Source organism: Pituophis catenifer, unplaced genomic scaffold, assembly GCF_029215685.1.
Source record: "Pituophis catenifer annectens isolate HBS135680 unplaced genomic scaffold, rPitCat1.0.hap2 SCAF_7, whole genome shotgun sequence".
Taxonomy (NCBI): Eukaryota; Metazoa; Chordata; class Lepidosauria; order Squamata; family Colubridae; genus Pituophis; species Pituophis catenifer.
Window position 1 is genome coordinate 10,354,105 of NW_027256887.1, and position 24,619 is coordinate 10,378,723.

The 24,619-nt window shown below is 41.2% G+C and overlaps 1 protein-coding gene across 1 annotated transcript in view; it reads right to left on the reverse strand.

Moving 5' to 3' along the window:
- Positions 1 to 2,832: 2,832 nt before the first annotated feature.
- Positions 2,833 to 24,619, reverse strand: part of PPARA (peroxisome proliferator activated receptor alpha) — a 44,362-nt gene continuing 22,575 nt past the window's right edge. The window contains 6 exon segments of the mRNA XM_070946798.1: positions 2,833 to 4,787; positions 7,228 to 7,675; positions 9,735 to 9,937; positions 15,498 to 15,636; positions 17,638 to 17,798; positions 21,825 to 22,055. Of these exon segments, the coding sequence (XP_070802899.1) occupies positions 4,540 to 4,787; positions 7,228 to 7,675; positions 9,735 to 9,937; positions 15,498 to 15,636; positions 17,638 to 17,798; positions 21,825 to 22,053 (1,428 nt within the window). The 5' untranslated portion in view covers positions 22,054 to 22,055 and the 3' untranslated portion in view covers positions 2,833 to 4,539.

A 24,619-nucleotide genomic window follows, 5' to 3' on the forward strand; every position in this document is an offset into this window, starting at 1 on the left:
ATGAAAAACACGTTAAGCTTGCATTGCAAAGACCCATCTTTAAAGACGGAGGTACTTAATTGATCAACTTGCGTTCTCAATATATATCACTAGAATGCCTCCAAATAAAACCTGAACTACAAATGTTTACCAACAACTGCTTACATGAGGAAAGGGAATCTGCAGGCATGGTCCAAAACCCCCCTAAGATGTTGGCTATGACAGTGCAATCAAAGCTTGATCTGGGTTTTTTGGTATGTGTATGGCACTTCTGGTAAAAAAACAGATGGGAGCCTTGATTCCACCACTGTGGCCGTACTCTGCAGACATGAGGACTGTCTCTATAATTTGCAAATTGGTGGAACCGAATCTTAACGTTGCTGCTTTTGTATCTTGCTATGGGTACCCAGAGGGAGCCCAACGGAGAGGGAAGGCAGACAAAGCAACTGCCCTTGTTAATTGGCGTAATTCATCAAGAAGGGGGAGCTATAAATCTCTCCCATTAATTTCAATATACTGAAATCTCATACGTCCCCTGTCTCATTAGATTTGAGAGCAGTACAGAGGAATTTTATATTGCTGCCTAGGGATTTCTAAAAGCTTTAATTACAAATACAGTGCAAATTCAGTGCATATTATCCCTACATTTAAATTGGTTGCTCGTGAAAGTCATCTGGGAGGTCGACGGATTCCTACGAAGCCTCAAGATTAAATCCTCAATGTAAGGGGGGGGGGAGGGGAAATCAAATGCATAGTAACTGTAAACATTTACCTTATACTATTCTTAGTAGGCTGATGACACTGGGTATTAGGCTATATAACACTTTCCACCAGCTCGTAATGAATTTCCCACTCATTCACTAACACTCGACTCCTCGGAGTCTGTATTATACGATGAACCTCCTACTGTTATTTAAAAATCGGTGATATTAACATTCAGTAAGTTTGTTCATGGCCCTTTCCTACGAATTGGATGAAAGCTTCTAGCGTGTTGAATCGAGCAGTCAACATGACTTCCCAACTATCTCAAAAGAAGTGGAAAATTCGTAGGGTATATGGGTCCACATGAGTGTAAAATTTCTTCCCTACCGTCCATGAAAAATGCTAAGCCATGAAAACAAAGAGTCGGGTTATGCAACTTGAAAATGCAAGCAAAGTAAATCTATTTGGAGGACCCCAGTTTGGCCTCCATTTGGGGTGGCCAAAATTTCCTTTCTGATATGAAGGAATTCAACCCAATGCAGAAAAATAACCGGCATAAATTTCCTTCTTAATTTATACAACAAAAGAAGTTCATCAAAACAGAGTCCGTTTCAAGAAATGTTTTGGACACGAGGGGGCATCTTGACCTGATTTCAATGGAATTTACTTAAAATGTGTGTGTTGCTAAGGGGCCTGAAGAAAGAAATTGGTATTGTACTGCGTAAGAGGTTTTGAGGCATAACTTTTTGACGTGGTGCGAGGCTGGTTAAAACTTTGCTAGAAGGCAAACATCTACAAAGTATATCCGTTCCTTTCTCTCGTCTCTATTGCCAATCCGCGGGGAGGCCCCCTAGCCGAAAGGGCGCCAACCTGGATGCCTTGTTGATGTGGCTGCCCTTTGCACAACTCCCATTAAGGGGCAAGGAACAATGAGCAAATAAAGGTTATGCCATACAGAGAACATCAATATAGCAGGGGTCAAGCAAGCAGCATCCATATAATATCAATGCAGGTTTCCACTTTTCTGGGAAAAATATATATATATATTATACAGTCTATGTTTAAAAAGCGGAATAGCAAGACATTTATTCTTTCTCTAAACACCATTCACATGATGCAAGTATTCTGGCTGACAGGCATGGACCTTCCTGAGCCGGCCAGTATGATACGTTAATATTTCTTGAACAATTTGATTTATAACTTTTTTTTTATTTTATTAGTTGAGGTAGTTTGGTTTTATTTTGGGGAAGCAAAACTTCCCAGTGTTAATTTCTATTTTATTGCCCCAATCCTGAGTAATCTGAATAGTAGTGCAAACAGTTTTTTTTTATACCATATTTCTAGACAGTGTTTCTATTAAAATATATTGGCATAAGCTGCTGTTCTGTCTGAATTCTTTCTCCCGTTTTAATTCTTATTGAGTCAGTTTCAGATGTGGGAAATGGAATGGAAAGGGCTCAGAAACAGCTCTTTATGACACTTTAAATTACGATAAGATTATAAACAAAAGCTGCTGCAGAGAAAGACCTGGTCAGTTGGAAGCCAGTGTCAGTAAATGCCACTTTTAAGTAAAGTGGGGGATAAATTGATGAAATAAAATCACTTCCTGCAAGAAAGATGCTTTCTAAATAACCCAAATCAGCACTTTTTTCGCCTATGATTTCCACAGTTTGTTTAAGACATTTTGATTATAAAACGATTTCTACTCTGTCAAATGTGTTTGGAGCTTTGCAAAAAGTAGGCCTATTTTCAATAGTATGAAAATCCTCACCTACAAAATGATTAAGAATATACAGGTAATTATAATTCCAATTTGATATTAGAATACATTGGATACTTATCTTTTTTTTTTCTTTAAGAAATCAGGGTTTAAAAAATGTACGGTCTAGAAAAACTGACGAAAATATTATTGGAAGATCTTAACACGACAGAGCTTCCAGGGACATAATTAACTGCGGGAAATTTGGGACTTTTTCAAAATCAAGGCCTTTTTAGGATAATCTGAACAAATTGAAACTATAGTTGTATATACAGCATTGAAAGACTGTAAGACCCTCTTCAGAATTTGGTTTGAGATGGCTAAAGAAAGGTGGATAAACAACCCTCAGAAATACAAACAATTTCAGATATGGTTTTAGAAGGTACCTGGTTACTAAATGCAATGCACTAGATTATCTGAAGGATTTAAATGTCTTAAAAGTCTAACACATCCCCTCTCTTAAAAATACACAGACACCATCAGTGGAAGATTGGGTTTAGACAAACCTGTAGACTGGGGGTATCTAAACTCGACAACTTTAAAATCTATGGACTTCAACTCCCAGAATTCCCCAACCAGCGTGGGTGGCTGGAGAATTCTATGAATTGGATGTCTGCAAGTCTTAAAAGTTTGGGATGCTGTAGACTATTCAAGATACCACTTGAGGGTTGAGCTGCAGTATTTTGGCTGCCATCAAACTAGGAAATAATCTGTAGTGTTAAGTAACTCCCAATTTCTGTTTTACATTTCAGTGCAAATTATATGCCGATGGTATTTGACACTGTTTCTGTGAAATATTGGGTATTCTCCATCCTTAAATGCAGGATTATAATCCATTCAAATTCCAGTCTGACCTTCTTATTTTAGACATTCAAGGCTGAAGCCAACCTATGAGGCCACCTTAGTCTCCATAACTAAGGGGATGTTAGTCAACGATTATCAGTCATGGAGCTTGGTTCATATCGTAGTAAAGGAAGCACAAGAAGCTCATATTCCACTGAGATTCCCGAAGTCTTTGAGATCTGGCACCATGATGGAATCCAACTTCTCTTCAATTTTGGCTGCTCTCCTTAGTCCGTGCCCTCTCTCCAACCCTCAAGAGGTACATTTTGAAGGGGTGGAAGGCTGTGGGAGGGGGGTGGAAATCATCATTATCCTATTCCATCATTCCTCTGATGTTCCACCTGAAGTCCTCCATACTACACAGCTAAACTTATAGAGGTGCCACATAATTCTATGGAACTCGGATTGTAATCTTAGCCAGAAAAATTAGTGCTGTTTTTTTCTAAGAAAAAACTTGCTTCTGTAGCAATAGCACTTAAGAGTTATATACCGCTTCGTAGTGCTTTACAACACTCTCTAAGCAGTTTACAGAGTCAGCCTATTGCCCCCAACAATCTGGGTCCTCATTTTGCCGACCTCAGAAGGATGGAAGGCTAAGTCAACCTTGAGCCGGTCAGGATCGAACTGCTGGCAGTCGGCAGAGTTAGCCTGCAATACTGCATTCTAACCACTGCGCCACCACGGCTCTTCAACGGTCACCGATCTAGTACCAAATGCAACCAATCCCAGGAACAAAGTCAGACCCATCTAAAAGATGTATATATGCCCTTTCTCCCTTCAATGGCTAATCCTCTTCACCTTTATTTTCGAAACATCCCTGAGTTTCAAGTATAATTCCTCCTACAAACTGTGAGAGAAACAAAACAGCAAAGCCCTTCTGGCCACTGCCTGCCCCAAGGCTCTTTGGATCCTGCCCCAAACGACTGACTTTCACGTATTAAGAGAGTGGGAGTGGGGGAGGGGAACAAATGCTTAAAAGTGCAGAAACGTCAGAAGGCATGTGAATTAAGTTGTGGCACGACGGAATTCCCACCATGGCCCAAATTTCAAATCAATCACCCCTTACTATCATCATCTCTCTCTCTCTGTTATGCAATTTCAATTACTGAACCCCTGCAAGAGAAATGGATATTCCAGTTACCCAAATTCTAGGACCATTGCAAATGTTCCAACTGAAGCACGACGGAGACCAAGGCGCCTGAAGCATCTGGCCGTGTAGCTACTGCTTTGCCTGCTGTACAAAATGGGAAACCGCCTTAGTACATATCCTTGTATATCTCTTGTAGCAAAGGATGTAAGTGTGCATCGGATTCGGTCTTTTTGATTATTTGAACTAGCTGAGCGTGTTCCGTAACCAGCTGCCGGAGATCTGCCATTTTCTGGAGAAGTTTGGGGAAGAGGAAGATGTCATCCGGATGGTTGTTTTCTAAATGAAGTTTCAGTACGTGCACGATGCTTTCTTGCATCTTCTCAATGTGTCCTATGTTTACCAAGCCTGGCCGATCTGTTCTCAAAAATAAGAACATTATATTACGTTATCTTATCACGGCTAACAGGTATCAAAACATTTATCTGTGTTTGAGTCTAGTGGAAAATGCGTTGTCACTTAGCTATATCAACAATGCCCAGACACTATACAGGTAGTCCTCATTTAACAACTGCCTCTTTTAGTGACCACACTTACGACAGAGATTAAAAAAATAACTTACGACCTTCACGGGTCTGTAAAGCAAAGGGAAGTTGAAATAAGATGATAAGCAAAGCTGTACGTATAAAGAATATTTGTAGCTCAGGGTTGAACTGTGAGGTTCTTGAAGCTCTCTGAGCTTGGCTGTTTTCTGGCTGACATTTCATTACCATACCAAACTAGGTAACATCATGACATCTGCAAGAAAACAATCAAGCTCAGGGAGCACCAAGGATCCCACAAATTGTGGTTCCACTTAGTGACTGCTTTCCTGGTCACAACACCAGCTGATAAACAAGGACTATCTCTACCAACTTGTTGGGATACAGCATCATTTTTTTAAATTTTATTTATCCATTTTCCCCCTTAAACATACACAGGTGCTTAATGAACAGTGTATTGTCCGAGTCATTTTAGGTTTACAAAATAATAATTCTGATATTAATGATAGTAGTTGGAATAATAATAGTAATAATTTACTTTATGCTCAATACTAATGACAATAATAGTACTATTCGGGTATATCTGATAATAATCTTTCAACTTCTAACATCTGCATCTACATGTTAATTGTAATATATTATATAGCAATACACCTAGTACTATTTTCCCCATTTCTAATTTCTACCTCTATTTTCTAATTCTTAATCAAGCAAATCTTATATTAAGAAGTATTCTATATATATCCATCATCTCTTGCCCTTTTTAGTATTTCAACTCTTATTGATTTTTTGACCAATCTCCCATATTCCTCCCTTGGGATCTTGCATCTCCTTACATCACTCTTATTTAATTTAAATATTTCGTCCGCCTCTACATCTATCTCTCACTGTCGAATCTCCACTGTGCCCATCAATTATTCTTTCATCACTCCTCAGAGTTTTTTCTCTTTGTCCTCTTCTACATTTTGAGCTCTTAAAGCGTAGTCTGCCTGCTCTGTTTCAAGAATTTTTACTATTTCTTCCTCATCTTTATCTGTTTGTATCATTTGTTGATTTGTCTCCTCTATTTCTTCCTCTACTCTTTCTACTTTCTCCTCTATTTCTTGAATTTCTTGTACATTTTTCATTATTATTTGCGGAGAATTTCCTGATACATCTGTGTCATGTATCAGTTCCTTCATCTTCCTATGGTTCCTTATCATAGCTTCCTGAATACATTGAAGCATCAATAGTATTTCTTTTCGAGATGCAACTAATTCACTCTGTTCTGACATTTTACTTTAATTTGATGGGCTAAGAATTACTCAATAATCTATCAAGATATACAGCATCATTTTGCATCCCTTTGAAAGGGCCGCTGAACTTTTTTGGCTTCTTTACCACAGTTCATATTAATCTTTGGATAAATACCTTGTTTCCGCCAAAATAAGACCCAACCGGAAAATAAATCCTAGCATGATTTTTCAGGATGCTCGTAATGTAAGCCCTACCCCCAAAATAAGCCCCAGTTAAGATTGTCAGCCAGATGGATGCATTTAGTACCGTATTTCCCCCCAAATAAGACCCAACCAGAAAATAAGCCCTAATGCGTCTTCTGGAGCAAAAATTAATATAAGACCAGTCTTATTTTTGGGGAAACACGATATTAGGGATAAAGTGAGGATAAAGTGACTTGGTTTACGATTACAATTGACTCCAAAATTTATGTTATTAAGTGAGATATTTGTTAAATGGATTTTGCCCCACTTTACGACCTTTCTTGCCACGGCTAAGTGAATCTCCACAGTTGAAAGTTGGTAACATGGTTGTTAAGTGAATCTGGCTGTAACATGGTTGTTAAGTGAATCTGGCTACCCCATTGATTTTGCTTGTAAGAATGTTACACAAAAGGATCCACATGACCCCGGGACACTGCAACCGTCATAAATATGAATCAGTTGTCAAGCATCCGAATACAAATCACATGACCATGGGGATGCTGCAACAGTCATAAGTGTGAAAAATGGTCATAAGTCACTCTTTTCAGTGCTGTTGTAACTTCGGTCACTAAATGAACTGTTGTAAGTCATGGACTACCTGTATTATGAACTTTTTCATATGGAAACATCAATATGCAAACATGAAACACTCCTTCCGACTGCCAGAAAAATATTGGACTAATTCTGGTAAAGTATGGGCGATAAATACCGGATTCAAAATATCTGTTGAATCTGAAACGGGTCCCTTTCTGAGCCAAAAGCAGAACCCTTCTCAAGAAGCAGACTCCATAAAATATATTGCTATTTCAGGAAGGACAGCGGTGAATCAAGGCTTACCTCCACAACATATTATAGCAGCCACGAAAAGGGAGATGTCGCTGTCATCTAATTCCAAGGCGTTGAATTTCATGGCAAAGTCAAACTTTGGCTCCATGATATCACAAAAAGGCTTCCTTAAACTTTTGAGGAATTCTCGCGTTATGAAGCCGTTCCCGTAAGCCACAAGCATCCCGTCTTTGTTCATCACGGAGGCCAACATGGCAAAGATGGCTTCGTACACCCCATATTTTAAGAGGGTCACCTGATCGTTCAAGTCGAGGCTGCAGAAGCCCGGAATTGATTTGGCAAATTCCGTGAGTTCCGTCACCGCCTCTACGGAGGTGCACTGGCAGCAATGGAAAATCCTCACCTCTGCCTCCTTGTTTTGTATTCCGTTAGCGACAAGTTTTGCCACCAGTGTCTTCTCGGCCATGCACAACGTGTCCATATCGTGTATGACAAACGGCTGCAGGAAAATAAAAAGCGCCTGAATTAAGCAACTGCCAGGAACAATACGGTGCAAACTGATTTGTGCTTGCAAAAATTGTCTTCTGGATGCAGTTGTTACAGATAAATGTGGAATCCGCAAAGAAGAATCCAGTAATTTAAGGAAAGTTAAAGAGTAATTTTGACAGCAATATGGGCCATTATACATACCTGGTAATTCTGATTTGTGTTCTCTGCGGCTGAGCTTGCCATTTACTCACGCTAAAAATCTGATGAAAATGGTTATTGGAGTCCACAGTGCAGGGGTGAAATCCAGCAGGTTCTGACAGGTTGTGGAGAACCGGTAGTGGAAATTTTGAGTAGTTCGGAGAACCGGCAAATACCACCTCTGGCTGGCCCCAGAGTGGGGTGGGAGTGAAGATTTTGCAATATCCTTCCCCCAGGAATGGGGAGGGAATGGAGATTTTGCAGTATCCTTCCCCTGCCACGTGCAAGCCACACCCACCAAGCCACACCACCAAGCCACGCCCACAGAACTGGTAGTAAAAAAAATTGGATTTCACCACTGCCTCAGTGGCCTCTGTGAAAGAGGGAACAGTTTGCATGAGGCAGGAAGTGCGGGGTTGACTTTAGAGAAAAAAGAGCTACAGGCAGGCAAACTCTGTTAGAGCAGGAGTGGGCAAACTATGCCCCCTTTTACGACTTGTGGGTTTCAACCCCCAGAATTCCTGAGCCAGACATGCTGGCTCAGGAATTCTGGGAGTTGAAGTCCACAGGTTCTAATGCGGCCATAGTTTCCTAGGCCTGTGTTAGAGGGAGGGAAGACAAGATGGGATCCAACTCAACACAGATTCCTATCCAAAGCAATGCCTTGGAACAAAAGAAAATGATTGCAGAAATTGATGGTTTAGAATTTAAGCTCAGGCGTGTGGCTATTCCTAGCTAAACGTTTCCCAAACATGTGTCTTAAGTATTGCCAATTCAGCAAGTGAGGCTTTAACAGATTTGAATTCTCTCCAAATTATACCCACAAGGACCAAAATGTCACAATCTGCCACTTATTTTAAGCACAATATACCGTATTTTTCAGAGTATAAGACGCACCTTAGTTTTTGGGGAGGAAAATAAGAAAAAAGCTAATTGGTGGGTGGATCCACCTCCTGGAATACCCCCAATCAGCTGTTTCCAGAGGTGAATTTTAGCAACAGGTTTGTTGGTTGCGAGCTCTGTGCCTTGCTTTTTTTTCTGCCTCTGAAAGCCTCCGAAATAGTGCTTCAGAAAAAAAGGCTTTTTTTCTGAAGCTTCTTTTCTGAAGCTCTGTTTGGAGGCTTTTTTTCTGAAGCTTCTTTCAGAGGCTTTTATTCTGAAGGACTATCTGTACTTTGTTCAATCTCCTTTCTTTGGTATTGGTATGTAGATTAACCTCTTTTGATCTGTTGGTTATTGTGTCATTCTCCAGATTTGTTAGCATAGTGTGGTTAGAACCTTTACTGATTTGTCTTTTGTTGCTTGCCATATCATTTTAGATAAAAACCTTTCTGAGGCTTTTTTTCTGAAGCTTCTTTCAGAGGCTTCTTTCAGCCTCTGAAATCTCCGTTTGCGAGGCTGGGGAGGGCTACATTTGGAGTATAAGACGCACCCAGATTTTCACCCTTTTTTGGGGGGGAAGGTGCGTCTTATACTCCGAAAAATACGGTATTATCTGCATTGCAAAAAAAGCTTTTGGAGAAGGTGTTATGATTTTCATTTGCTTGCTAAGCTGTTGTGGTTGCTTCTTGAAGACTGAGACATACATGATTAAAAATCTGGAAAATAAAGCTGTCACTCAACTATGGAAACTTTGTCCTTGGTAACAAATTAAGTGATTTAGTATATTTACATATGGGTAGGTTATCAGGACTAATCAAAACTTTTTTTTAACATAAGGACCTATGTGCATCACAAAAGAAACTAATGTCAAAGAGAAGGGGAACATGTCTTATCACTACTTTATTAGTCTATTTCTTCTCTTATATGTACATCCGTGTGCCATTCATGTAGTTTGCTTTTTATGCAATTCTGGGATGGTGCATACTTACAGGATTGTTATTGGCTTTCCCCACAAGTATGAGCCTTGCTTTGAGCTTGGTCATATTAAAGTTTTTCAAATAGGCGTCATAAATTCTCTTGGCCAGTGACTTAAGATCCGCGACTTCGGAATTTTCTATACAGAGTTCACCTGTTTGAATTTCAGCTTTCAGCTTTGCCTTTTCTGATCTGGGCATCCGTCCAAATCGAATGGCTGAGGGGAAAACAAGCATTGAAAAAGGGAGCATAACAATACATCACACACCTTCTCACCCACAGAGATAGTCCGTCCGTCTGTCCCCCCCATTCTGAGCTCAACCGAATGTTGGGTTGTGTTAAGTCCTATGGTAGACCAGTTGTTTTCCAAACTTGGCAACTTTATTTTTTATTTCTCTCCCTCCCCCCAAGTTTTTTATTTTATAACATATAAAAATTCCATTTTCAATTAAACCGTGTTCTCTGGGTACGAATAGTTTTAGGAAATAGTAATCAAAATATTTACAACAGTGTTCATTACATTAATATTGATTGTAATAATATTAATAATGATAATGATGCTTACTTAACCATTTTAACATGCCTCCCGTATATCATTGATCCTTTCCTTATATTTCCCTGTTTCTAACTCTTGTTTTTATCAGCTAACCACTGATAAAATAAGTCCGAAGTCAAAAAGTATTCAGTTTCTTTTTTTTCCTTAATTGTAAGTGTTAGCCCATCCAGTTCTGCACATTCTAATATTTTTTTAAATCACATTTGCATCTTTTGGGATCTCTTCACTTTTCCATTGTTGTGCAAATACAATTCTAGCTGCAGTCAGTACATGCAAAATCAGATATGCATTCCCTTTATTGTACTTATCCGGTAACATGCTGAACAAGAATATTTCTGATTGCAAATCAGTATGTTGTTTTACCCTTTTTTTCCAGCCACGTATGTATTTTTGTCCTTCTTTTTTCTTTTTTTTTTTGGCTTTTGGGCATGTCCACCACATATGATAGGTAGTATGAACTTGGCGACTTTAAAAGGGGTGGACTTCAACTCCCCAAATTACCCAGGTAACACCACAAAGTTGCCAAGTTTGAAAAACACCAGTGTAGATATATTCAATAGTACTAGGAGATAACAGGGCTTCCTACAGCTTACCAATAACTTGGCATCCTTTTTACCTACATGCAACCAATCTCTTCTAAATAAATCCTGAACCATAGCAAGACCGTACCCATCATAAAGTTAACAGCATTCAACATGAGCTAGTCGTCTTTCCTTTCATTTCAAAGGCACTTACTTAAATTGAGTCCAATTTCCTAACAGTTTGCAATCATACTTTATGGTCTCATTGTGGTCAAACTCAAAAGAAGACAAAAACAGAACAAAACTCAGGACACAAAAAAAGAGGGTCTGTTACCGTGTTTTACCGAAATTAAGACCCTGTCTTGTATTTTTTTGATCCCCTGAAATAAGCACTTGGCCTTATTTTCAGGGAGGTCTTATTATTTTGGGGCGTGTGGAGCAAGACGGGGCTCCTCTTGCCATCTTACCTGATTTCCAGCTCTGTCTCCCTAACCCTAACCAGAGGAAATGGCGGGGACTGGCTGAGCATGCGTTTAAGTATTTTCAGGGAGGGCTTATTTTCGGGGAGGACTTATTTTCGGGGGGTTATTTTAGAACATGCGCTCAAAAGCCCGATTGGGCTTATTATCAGGGGATGTCTTATTTTCGGGGAAACACAGTACGTATACAGAAAGATGAAGGTGAGGAGAAGGAAAGAGGAACCTATATAGAGATGTCGAAGGTTCTGTGGAGACTGGGAGAAAAATATGGCTGAAAGCTGGGGTTGCAAAGAAATCTATGACGATGGTATTTATTTTAATATAAAATGAGGAAAGGAAAAAAAAGAGGTAATCAAGAAAGAAGACATTTCTTCTTACTTTGCATTAATTGGTATGTGTTTTTATCTTCCTTTTTAAAAAAATCTTTAATAAAATTATATATAAAACACAGGAGGAAAATTTCAGAAAGTCTAACACGGCGTTTTCCAACCGTAGCCATTTGAAGGTGTTTGGACTTCAACTCCCAGAATAACCCAGGCAGCATTAGAAGTTGAAGTCCGTACATCTTAAGCTGCTAGCTTGAAAAACACTGATAGATATAAAAAGAGTGAGTGAACACAGGGCAGGCAAGTGGTTAAACTCAATGTAATAATCCCTCGCAGTATTGTCTTCTTGAGTTAGTAAGTATCTATACTCAGATATCCTTCTTCACCTGAACCCAAGACTTGTTTGAGAGGCTGCAAAGGAGCCTCCTAAAATGAGGACCTGACATTTATCTTTCTGGCTCTCAAGGATTCAGACCCTTTTTCCACACTACAGAATGAAGATAGACATGTGCTGTTATCTTCCTCTAATCCTACAGGAAGTAGCTCTCGGTGAATGCAAAAGCCAATTCTGTCGGAACAGGCAAACCAAAGTAGCATAGGCACTAGGTACCACCAATACTATTATCGAGTCTGTCATCTGCACCTCTATAACTGTCTGCTTTGATTCCGCAACCCAACAAGACAGACCCAGACTTCAGAGGATAATTAGAACTGCAGAAAAAACAATGGCTCCCAACCTGCCTTCCACTGAGGACCTCTATACTGCATGAGTCAAAAAGAGGGCTATGAAAATATTTCCAGACCCCTCACATCCTGGACATAAATTGTTTCAACTCCTACCCTCAAAACGACGCTATAGAGCACTGCACACCAGAACAACTAGACACAAGAACAGTTTTTTCCCGAACGCCATCACCCTGCTAAACAACTAATTCCCACAACACTGTCAAACTATTCACATTAGGCTGCATTACTATTACCATTAATCTTCGCATCGTTCCCATCACCCATCTCCTCCCACTTATGACTGAATGACTGTAACTTTGTTGCTTGTATCCTTACGATTTATATTGATTGTTTCCTAGTATGATTCGATTGCTTATTTGTACCCTATGACTATCATTAAGTGTTGTACCTTATGATTCTTGATGAATGTATCTTGTCGTTTTGGTGCATATGCACCAAAGACAAATTCCTTGTGTGTCCAATCACACTTGGCCAATAAAGAATTCAATTCAATTCAATTCAATTCAATTCAATTCAATTCAATTCAATTCAATTCAATTCAATATTCTCTATATTCTATATTCTATATTCTATATTCTATATTCTATTCTATATTCTATTCTATATTCTATTCTATTTTCTATTCTATTCTATTCTATTCTATTCTATTCTATTCTATTCTATTCTATTCTATTCTATTCTATTCTATTCCACACATTTTCAAGGTCTGTTGCATTTTCTCAGGCCTGCTGGATGCAGTTCTGAGATCCAAGTTGCAACAACACAGGAGGAGGGCTCTAACGTTTTTTGCAGCTCTATGGCTCCAACGTTTTGGTGAAGCAAAGCTTGAGAATTTCACCAAAGTGGCCTGAGATTCTTTCCCATGTGGGAAAGTATTCAGTAATCAGAGATTGGAAAAGAGATTCTCTTTCACAGCGGTTTTATATTTAGACTTCTTAAATGCCATGTCTCCCATTTCTAAACTTGTTACCTGCTTCTCCCTCTCTGTCCCTCTCTCTCTCTAGGTATGACAGGGGAAGATCTGTGAAGAAATAACTAAATATATTTCTTTAGTATTTATGGGGGGGAAAGGCTGGCATAACAGTAAAGTTCCGAAATCCTGCATCAAAACTAAAGTATGGTTACTGATGCTTGAAAGCTGAAGGTAGGATATATAATGCTTTCAGTCTGAAACCTTTATCTATGGAACAGATGCACCTGTATTACATTGTGCCAGGAATTCCTTAGAAAGGATTTGCTATTCTTGTCAGACACCTCCGGCACAAAGAAACTCTTAAGACAAAAGATGCGGCTGCTTATGATTTAGGATTAAGGTAGCTTACTGTTCCACAAACCATGAGTAAATGTTAAACTAATCCAGAAAGCCTTGAGGGATTTACACCATAGGCTCTGTTGGATCTGCAGTGTGAGATGGCAGAGGAAACGGAAGAGAACAGAATAGAGTTCTTTATTGGCCAAGTGTGATTGGACGCGCACAAGGAATTTGTCTCCGGTGCATAAGCTCTCAGTGTACGTACAAGCAACAAGTGATAAATCTTGATCATAATCACCAAAATACAATCATCGTAAATCATAAGATGCAACACTCATAGGATATTAATACTGTAGGATACGAAATAAGCAAACAAGATCAATCAGGATAGGATACTAAATAAAGGCAATCAACATAAACCATGAAATGCAAATAACAAAGTTATAGTCACGAGAAGCTAAGGAAATAGGGGGACAGGAAAGATGAAAAGATGAGAAGGATAATAGTTAATATAGCCCTATTAGGTGGTTTGACATCCTAGGGCTGTGATGGCAAACCTATGGCAGCGCCCTCTCTGTGGGCACGCGAGCCGTCGCCCTAGTTCAGCTCTGCCGCGCATGCGTGTGTGTCTCCCGCTGGCCACCTGATTGCTGGATCTCTGCTGTTCATGCGCAGGAGGAGGGGTGCGTGCGGGGGAGGTGCGTGCAAGGGGGGGCAACGTGTGTGCCGCATGTGCATGCGTGGGGGGCACAGGTGGGGGCCGCGAGCGCATGCGGCAGGGCACATGTAGGGAGCCACGCGCGTTTGTGCATGGGCGGGGCGCATGCACGGGGGCCAAATGCGCATTGCATTTTGGGGGTTCAGGCACGCACGCATTTGCACACACGCTTTGAGCACTCAGTCCGGAAAAGGTTACCCATCACTGTTCTAGAGCATCGACAGTATTGCGGGAATTAGTTGTTTAGAAGAATGACAGCAGGGGATGGGGGACGACTGTCTTTGTGGCCGGTTGTTTTGGTGTGCAATCCCCCATAGCATCATCTTGAGGGAAGAAGTTTTATGTCCAGGATGTGAGGGGTCTGTAGATATGTTCCCAGTCCTCTTTCTGGCTCGTGCAGTATACAGGTCCTCAATGGAAGTCAGACTGGTTGCAATGGTTTTTTTCTGCAGTCCTAACTCTCCGTCGAAGTCTGTGTCTGTCTTGTTCGGCTGCTATGCCAAACCAGACAGTTATAGAGCTAACAAATGATAGACTCAACCATTCCTTTGCAGAACTGTATCATCAGCTGCTTGGGCAGCCTTAAAATAAACCTAAGGATATATATCCAGTTTTTATAGACCACGGCCACCAAGAGACCAAAAATAAGACCCTATGCTGCACCGATTTGTACAAAGAAGTATCTTGAGGAATGAAAAACAGAATGATTAACCCATCTGGTAGATGTCATCAGACCTTTCCCTCCCTACACTAAAGAGGTGGCTCAAGGCCATCTGGGATTTAGTTGCTGTTGCTAGGTCATGACACAGCAAGGATTTAATTCCATATCAAGCTTTGCAATTGCTCAATTAAAAGAAAAAGCATCTACCCGACCTTTGGACTTTCTGTATAGTGCTTTGCTATGTTCGAAGAACATAAATGGAAGGAAAGAGTGCTAAACAAAATGCCATTACATATATGTTAATGTATAACATTTGTGCACAGTTACCTATTAACCAAAGATTGCAAAAAATGTTTGTGCAAGGGCATCATTACATGTGTACCTAGTTCCCTTTACCAGGAACAAACGGCAAAGGAGTCTATGACAGCATAGATAGATGGATCTGGCCCCTTCCGCCTTGCCCCTATGGAGAGAATCTCAGCTGGCCCATATGGAACTGACGGATACCCTTACCTACCATTATGGGACATCCCAACGGAAAGGCACTTCTGAAAACGACAGTATTGGCACTTGTTACGGTTCTTTTTCTGGATTTTGCAGTTGCGATCACATCGGTCGTAAATAAGTTTTAGCCTGATGGTTCGCCTGAAAAAGCCCTAAGGACAAGAAACAAAACATGAATACTCGGGAAGGGGAACTGATCCATCTTCCAAGGGAAGAATCAATCTGCAGTTTTAAGCACAACCTCTAGTAAGACCACAGCACTATGAGAAGTCAATACAGCTAGCTTAAAGTTTTGCTGATAGACAGACAGAACAAAAAACAACTAAAAGTAAAGCGGAATAGAACAGAATGACAGTTGGAAGGGACCTTGGAGGTCTTCTAGTCCAACCCCCTGCTCAGGCAGGAAACTCTTCTCCAAAGTATTTGAGGGCAGGACAAGAAGCAACGGGTGGAAACTAATCAAGGAGAGAAGCAGCTTAGAACTAAGGAGAAATTTCCTGACAGTTAGAACAATTAATCAGTGGAACAACTTGCCTCCAGAAGTTGTGAATGCTCCATCACTGGAGGCTTTTAAGAAGATGTTGGACAACCATTTGTCTGAAATGGTGTAGGGTTTCCTGCCTAAGCAGGGGGTTGGACTAGAAGACCTCCAAGGTCCCTTCCAACTCTGTTAGTCTATTCTATTCTATACCATTTCAGACAAATGGTTGTCCAATCTCTTCTTAAAAATCTCCAGTGATAGAGTACCCACAACTTCTGAAGGCAAGCCATTCCACGGGTCGACTGTTTGATCAGGAAATTTCTCCTTAGTTCTAAGCTGCTTCTCTCCTTGATTAGTTTCCATCCATTGCTTCTTGTCCTGCCCTCAGGTGCTTTGGAGAATAGCTTGACTCCTTCTTTTTTGTGGCAGCCCCTCAAATAATGGAAGACCATTATCATGTCACCCCTAGTCCTTCTTTTCATTAAACCAGACATACCCAATTCCTGCAACTATTCTTCATGTTTTATCCTCCAGTCCCCTAATAGACTTTGTTGTTCTTCTCTGCACTCTTTCTAGAGTCTCAATATCTTTTTTTTTTTTTTCATATAGTGATGACCAGTTTACATTAAAGAAATATCCCTTCATCATGGAAAATGCTAAAGTCATTATCATACAAGAACAATAATAATTTTTTGGGGGAGTATTTCACATAAAGGTAGTCCTCAATTTACAACTATTCATTTAGTGACCAAAGTTACGATGGCACTGAAAAAAGTGACTTACGACTGTCCCTCAAATTTACAACCGTCGTAGCATCCCCATGGTCATGTGATCAAAATATGGTTGCTTGGCAACCAAGCATGGCTTTAGGTATTATAAGGACATAAGGTTGTCATTTGCAACTGTCCCAGCCAGGTATGACAAGCAAATGGGCGGGGGCGAGGGGGGGAGTGGGATTTGCTTAATGACCATGTGATTCACCCTAGCAGAAAAGATTGTAAAATCAGACACGACTCACTGAACAACCCCCCTTGTTTAGCAATGGAAATTCTGGTCCCGATTGTGGTCATAAGTCGAGGACTTGCCTATGCAGTAAAACTCCTTCAGAATTGAATGAGCAGAATATGTCTCTTTTTTTTTAACTTTGTAAAATGTCAGCAGATGACGGGGGCTTTTCAAGAGGCCCCCTTCTTAATCTAATGAGCATTTTTCTACATTATCGATAAGATCGAAAAATCAACATTTTTCCCGGACCTTAATCTGCTTCCAGTTTTTCCAGACGTAGTTTCAAAGGTCACAAATCCAATCACATGGGGACACCTATTAGTAAACAGCTAAACCCCTCCTTTCCAGCGTGCCTGTTACATTCCTGGAAAATGCAGATATTTTAGGGCACGGTTAAGAAATAGGGACTGTTCTACCTGGAAAGGAAAATGGCCTCAGGTCCCTTAAACCTTTTTTGATAGCTTGCGTGTACACAAAACAACAACTTCTATGCTCCACAAAGTACGTCCTACACAATGAGGGGGAAATCTCGTTTGTATTCTTCTCCACAGCTTTGCTGACGACTGCTCTCTTATGCGATCATCCAAGCTTCCTATAATGTTTAGTGCCGCTGTAAAAAAACCAACCAACCAACAACCGAGTTAAACCCTGTACGCGGGGGACGTACCTTACAACCTTCGCAAGCATGGACTCCATAGTGATAGCCTGATGCCTTATCTCCACAGATTCTACATTCAATGTTTAAGGCCACATTGGGAGGTTCATCTTTGCTGTTTGGAAGAGCAGCGAGATTCACAGATGAGGGGCTTGATGCTGGTGAGAAGGAATCTGCAAAGGGAAGAAAGAGGGACCTTCAGCTTTTGTCATCCCCGTCCACCTACCTGGAAGGAAAATTATTATTTGAGTCGTTCTAGCCAAAGGATGCTCTAAATGCCAAAGGACATGGCTCTTTCAGCAAATTCTTTGATCTCCTGTGCATTTTAGTTTGGGGCATTTGGGATTTTTAATCGGATTTTAACATTTTAATTCTATTTATTGTTGGTTTGTTTTATGCTGTGAGCCGCCCCGAGTCCCTCGGGAGAAGGGCGGCATATAAATATGACAATAAATAAATAAATAAATAAATAAATAAATAAATCAGGGGTGGGGAATTATGGCTCTTTTATGACTTGTGGACTTCAACACAAGACTTCAAGAGCCTGTAGTACAGTGGACTAAAGCACTGTTATTAACATCTGCTGCTTGCAATTACTGCAAGTTCAAATCTCACCAGGCTCAAGGTTGACTCAGCCTTCCATCCTTTCAAAGGTAGGTGAAATGAGGACCCAGATTGTGGGGGCAATAAGCTGACTTTGTATAAATATACAAAAGGATGAAGGCTATTGCTTAACGCATTGTAAGCCGCCCTGAGTCTCCGGAGAAGGGCGGCATATAAATCAAACAAATAAAAAAACCCAACAACTCCCAGAATTCCTGAGCCAGCAAGGGATTCTGGGAGTTGAAGTCCACAAGTCATAAAAGGGCCATATATTCCCCACTTCTGCTCTAGATGCTCCATCAGAAATGGAGGAACCCCAAAGCTTAGAGACACCCCCATATCATCTCAGAAAAAGTGTCCGGAGGAAGGGAAGGTTTTAAAACCCATCCGTTGCAATGGGAATGTTGGGGGCTTGTAGGAAGAACAGAAAAGTGAGCAAGGAGGAGTAGGAGGGCAGGGAATATTTCATCCTGGCACATGTCCCATGGTCCTATTGGTTTGACTCTTAGTGCAAATGTCAGGCAGGTGATTGTAAGAGTGACGTCTACCGACAGAAACTTAAGGAACAGACTGCACTTGTAAAGCAGGAAAGGAATACAGAAAGCAACGGAAAATAAGTCATGTCTGACACAATTGTTGGAAGGAGAACCAAGAGTGTGACGACCATTGTTGCTTCCCATCTCTAGAACTGAAGGCCTGAACTGAATTTTCTCGCCCCTCCATATACTTTCTTTCTGGAAACCTTTAGTGGAGGGATGGGCAAAGGTTCTCAAGCAGAAACAGAGCCTCCTAAATCACCAGCAAGCTGCAGGAGGTTTTCTGCTGATGTATTGTAGGGCCAATCTTGGAAAACTGTGGTCTACGTTTCACCATTTGAGAGAGCTGGGGGGGACTCATGGGTAAGTACTTATCTTCCGGTATTTCCACTTTTCTGCTTTCTTTTTAGGTCAAACATTGTTCCCGGCTCCCATAATTTGGATATTTTCTCATCAAATTTTCTGCAGCATAATCTCTGGGTGCTTCAGGAGATGCAAAAGGACGGGACTGCCCATTCTTGTTTTAGTATCAAATACTGTAGCATCACAAGGGAAACCCAAAGTACTGGAAGACAATGGGTGTCTTTTTATCACTTTCTCAGTCCTGAAAACCAACCCTCCAGCCCTCTCAAATAAAAGTCTGAATAGCATGAATTGGGAGCCAAAGCAGGAATATTTTTTTTTTTTTAATTTTGATTTATATGCCGCCCTTCTCCGAAGACTCAGGGCGGCTTACAATGTGCTCAGCAATAGCCTTCATCCTTTTGTATATTTATACAAAGTCAGCTTATTGCCCCCACAAACTGGGTCCTCAATTTACCTACCTTAGAAAGGATGGAAGGCTGAGTCAACCTTGAGCCTTGGCGAGATTCGAACCCTGCAGTAATTGCAGGCAGCTGGTCTTAATAACCAGCTTAATAACAGGGTGCCTTAAACCCCTGTACTACCAAGGCTCAATATTCACGGGGACAAGAATTCATCCAGTCCAGGCCTTGCCTAAACAAAGCACCTACTATTGAGGTATCCCTGAAGTATAATATAAGTCTTCCAAAGTTCAACTGAAGGAGATTCACCGCCTTCCCAGATCGTGTGCTTCCTATTATGTAGCTCAAAGTAATCTCACTCCAAAGCTTGATGTTTTTCCTTTATCCCTTAGTTGTTGTCTTACTCTCTGAAGCAAATAGCTAGTTTGCTATACGATCCAGACAGTTAGTTCAAGGTTCAGTTTGGAGTTCTGCACGCAGGGCAACATAACACAGGGCAAAAGTGACTTAGGTTAACAGAAAATACCCTGTTTCTCCGAAAATAAGACATCCCCTGATAATAAGCCCAATCGGGCTTTTGAGCACATGCGCTAAAATAAGCCTCCTCCCAAAATAATAAGACCTCCCCGAAAATAAGGCCAAGAGCTTATTTCGGGGTTCAAAAAAATATAAGACAGGGTCTTATTTTCGGAAAAACACGGTATCATTTTTGGACCATTATACACCATCACCACACCACCGTGGAATGCAAGGTTTATATAAAGGAGGTCCTTTTGCTCAATTTGAAATTAATTTCTTTGAATTCTTGAAATGACAAGAATGACCTTAAGACATTGCCATGTACCTTTCTGAGATAAAAATGCAAGCGTTAGTCTCTATCAATAAAGGAGAATATTTGTAGCTCAGGGTTGAAATGAGAGGCCCTGGGTGCTCTCTGAGCTTGGCTGTTTTCTTGGAGACGTTTCATTGCCCAACTAGATAATGTCATCAATGCATCATAAGAGCAAACCCCACTCCCTTCTAGCACTATCTATGTTACTTAGTTTGGGTTAATAATATGTCTGCAAGAAAATAACCAAGTTCACAGAGCACTAAGGAGCCTTCATTCTATATCAAATGCATATTTCTGTAAGAATTGTGCTCTGTTTCACTATCTGGCCTTTCTTTTCTAACCCTCATCTCTTCTTCTCTCAAAAAGAATTCCAAACAAAATGAAAATCATGCCAAATTTTATAGGATGGGGAACAGCCCGCTTGGGGGGGGGGGATCTGACTGGGGGATATGTACTATGAAATGCTAATTACTATCACAAAAATTACTCCAGAGCCATTTCCAAGCTTCGTACAATCTTAATTGTAACAAGTGACAACACATAACATTCCTGTCTGAATTCAGAGAATGCACAATTATTTCTAAAAGGATCCCAACCCCCCCCCTCCAAAAAAATCTAATTTCTATGCAATTTAGAAAATAAAACTACCGTATTTTTCGGACTATAAGACACACTTTTTTGTCTCCCAAAAGGAGGCGAAAATGTCTGTGCGTTTTATAGACTGAATAATGCAGAAGACCCCCCCACCCGCCAGCCATTTTTTGGCCTCCGCATGCCCTGTTTTGGGGCCTTTTTTTTTTTTTTTGCCTTTTTCAGGCCTTTTTTGGCCCATTTTCCAGGCTTTTTTTGGCCTGTTTTCGAGGCTTTTTGCCCGTTTTTGAGGCTTTTTTCAGCCCGTTTTTTTTGAAAAAACGGGCTGAAAAAAGCTCAAAAATGGGCCAAAAGAAGCCTCAAAAATGGCCCCCCAAAAGCCCAAAAAATGGCCCAACCCCCCCCCTTGAAAATGGGCCAAAAAAAAAGCCCTGAAAACAGGTCCAAAAAAGCCTTAAAAATGGGCTGCAAAAAGCCTTGAAAACAGGCCGAAAAAAGCCCCAGAAACAGGCTGAAAAAAGACTGGAAAAGAGCCGAAAAAAGGGAGGCCAAAAACTTTTTTTGTTGTTCTCCTCTTCTAAATTTAGGTGCGTCTTATAGTCTGAAAAATACGGTACTTAAAGTGATCCTTATCTATACAAAATACTGGCAATATGAAATGATGCCCATCAATTAACTTCCTTAGGTTATCACTTGCTTTTCAGAGAATCCTATGAAGCCATTAAGTCAAATTTATCTACACGATGTAAGATAAAATCAAAGGATGACGCTCATGCTCTGCTTAGAGACAATCTGAATTTAAATTTCATCATCTTTTATCTTTTTATTCTCTGATAACAATTGAAAGGTTACCTGTATGGTAAAAAGTTTTACCTGTATGGACAGATCCATCTGAACCGTTTCCCAGCGACTGGAAGTCAGTTAATACTCCAGAGCTTTCCGTTTTTATAGACGGTGAAAGTTCTTTCATGCTCTCCATCTCTTGCAAAATTTCTTAAGATAAAGGAAGAGGATCTTGATAGTCCTTTAAGGGAATAAAGGGGCAGAGCTGGCTGTATTCTAAGTCCACCATTTTGATGCAGTCAAGTGTTTCCATTAGCATGTCTGAAAGGCAAACAGGGATTTTGCAAGGCAAACTAAGCCATTCATTTGTGGAGGGGTAACCCTCATTTGTGATATTTGTATATCGTTTGTGATATTGCCATTCATTTGTGGACGGGTAACCCTCTCTATAGCAATGTGGTGGCTCAGTGGCTAAGATGCTGAGCTTGTCGATCGAAAGGTCGGCAGTTCAGCGGTTCGAATCCCTAGCGCCGTGTAACAAGGTGAGCTCCCGTTATTTGTCCCAGCTTCTGCCAACCTAGCAGTTCGATAGCATGTAAAAAATGCAAGTAGAAAAATAGGGACCGCCTTTGGTGGGAAGGTAACAGCGTTCCGTGCATCTTTGGTGTTGAGTCATGCCAGCCACATGACCACGGAGACGTCTTCGGACAGCGCTGGCTCTTTGGCTTTGAAACGGAGATGAGCACCGCCCCCTAGAGTTGGGAACGACTAGCACATATGTGTGAGGGGAACCTTTACCTTTGCCCCTCTCTACTCCTTGTCTGTAAGTGTTTTGGCCAAGTCTACTTGCATAGGGGCCCTTCTATGTTTTGGAGACAACGAAATTCCAACAATGGCTTGAGGAGGAAACTGTCACAAGACAAAGAACACACCCAAATATTTTTGTGCAATATACAAATGCCCCTTCTTGTGGCTGGAAATTTGGGTCATCTAAGTGCCACCTCAGACTCTTATTTCTGATGGCTCAAACGTGAATATGAAACTGAAATAAAACTTGCCATTTGAGTCTACCACTTCCTGAAACTCAACGATTGAATGGCGATGGGAGAGGTTGAGGCTGGAGCTTGTGGGTTGCATTACTCAATGGGTTGTTGTGGGTTGCATTTCAGAAGATGGGAAGCCATATGAGTCTTTCCCCAAACAAATAAATGATCTTTATTTTCTCTTTTAGATGTAATTCACTTCTATTGGCTGGTCAAAGGATTTGGCCAGGACATCTTTGAAATAATGCCTCACAGAGATTTTTGTTCAGTCTACACCAATGGTGAAATCTAATTTTTTTTACTACCGGTTCTGTGGGTGTGGCAGGGGAAGGATACTGCAAAATCCCCATTTCCTCCCCGCTCCTGGGGGGAAGGATACTGCAAAATCTCCATTCCCACCCCACTCTGGGGCCAGCTAAAGGTGGTATTTGCCGGTTCTCTGACCTGCTCAAATTTTCCGCTACCGGTTCTCCAGAACCTGTCAGAACCTGCTGGATTTCACCCCTGGCCTACACGTCCTCTTTTTAAATGCTCAGCCAGGAAAGTCACCATTACCTGTACAATTTTTAGCACATCCCCCCCACCCCACCCGCTATGCTTTTAGAGTAGGGGGTTTCACCCTCAGCAACTTTTAGATTCCCAGAAGTCCCCAGGCAGCATGCTGGCTAGGGAATTCTGGGAGTTGAAGTCCACCATTTTAAAGTTGCTGAGGTTGAAATTTACACTAATTTAGAAGGAAGAACCACAACCCAACGGCCAAGAACCCATGAGAAACTCAACTGAACTGCCGTGTTTTGAACATCTTTGAGCAATTTGGGTCCTTAGAATCTCCCTTCCCTGAGGAAAAAAATCTGCCGAGCAAGCATTCAGGCTCATGAACAGAACAGACATTCACCCTTTTCCGTAACATGCATCGCTTGAGACGTTCCCATCCCTGCCCAGTAAGGGTGGGGCTTCAGAGGGAGACCCGAGGCCCTGTTTAATTTCATCACCATTCTGGAGCTCTGTGCCAAGGCAATGCCAACACAAACATTATTAGCATCAATTAAGACTGGAAGAAAGCAACAGACACTTGCCAGTGCCCGTTCTGTGGGGTCTGTGGGGCCAATGAGGTAAGCAAAGCTTTGGGGAAATTCTAAGCAAGTTGGTATTTCTTTTCGGGAGGGCTTTTCAAGTGCCAAATAGGTGTCTCGACTCCGAGCAAAGCTTAAGTCATCCACCCTTAACTCTCCCCAAAATGATGCATCGCCCTCCCCGTCAAGATTGGCCCTCCCTGCAGGCCAAACATAAAAAAAGGTATAATCCAGTGGTGAAATCCAAATTGTTTTACTACCGGTTCCATGGGCTGGGCAACTCAGCTGGGATCGTCAGAGTTTGGATCATCAGAGGCATTTAAAAGAAAAAAAGCCTCTGATGATTGAGCAGCTCAGCTGGGCATGGGGGGGGGCGGGGGCAGGGATTTTTGTTACCAGTTCTCTGAACTGCCCACCGTCATCGCTACCTACTCGCCCAAGCCGGTCCGAACCGGGAGCATTTCACCCCTGCTTGGATGCTCTCATTGGGCATCTTTTTCCACGCAGCACACAACAGGTAGCCAGATCCAACTTTTATAAGTATCTGTCTTGAACCCAGTCCCAGCAAGCTCAAGAGGTCTAAGTTCCAGGTGAGTGAATTACATGAAGATTTGCATTTACAGAGGGCTGGTTGGGTCTAAATAAATTTCATTTTTTTTTTAAATTTGATTTATATGCCGCCCTTCTCCGGAGACTCAGGGCGGCTTACAGTGCGTTAAGCAATAGCCTTCATACTTTTGTATATTTTATACAAAGTCAGCTTATTGCC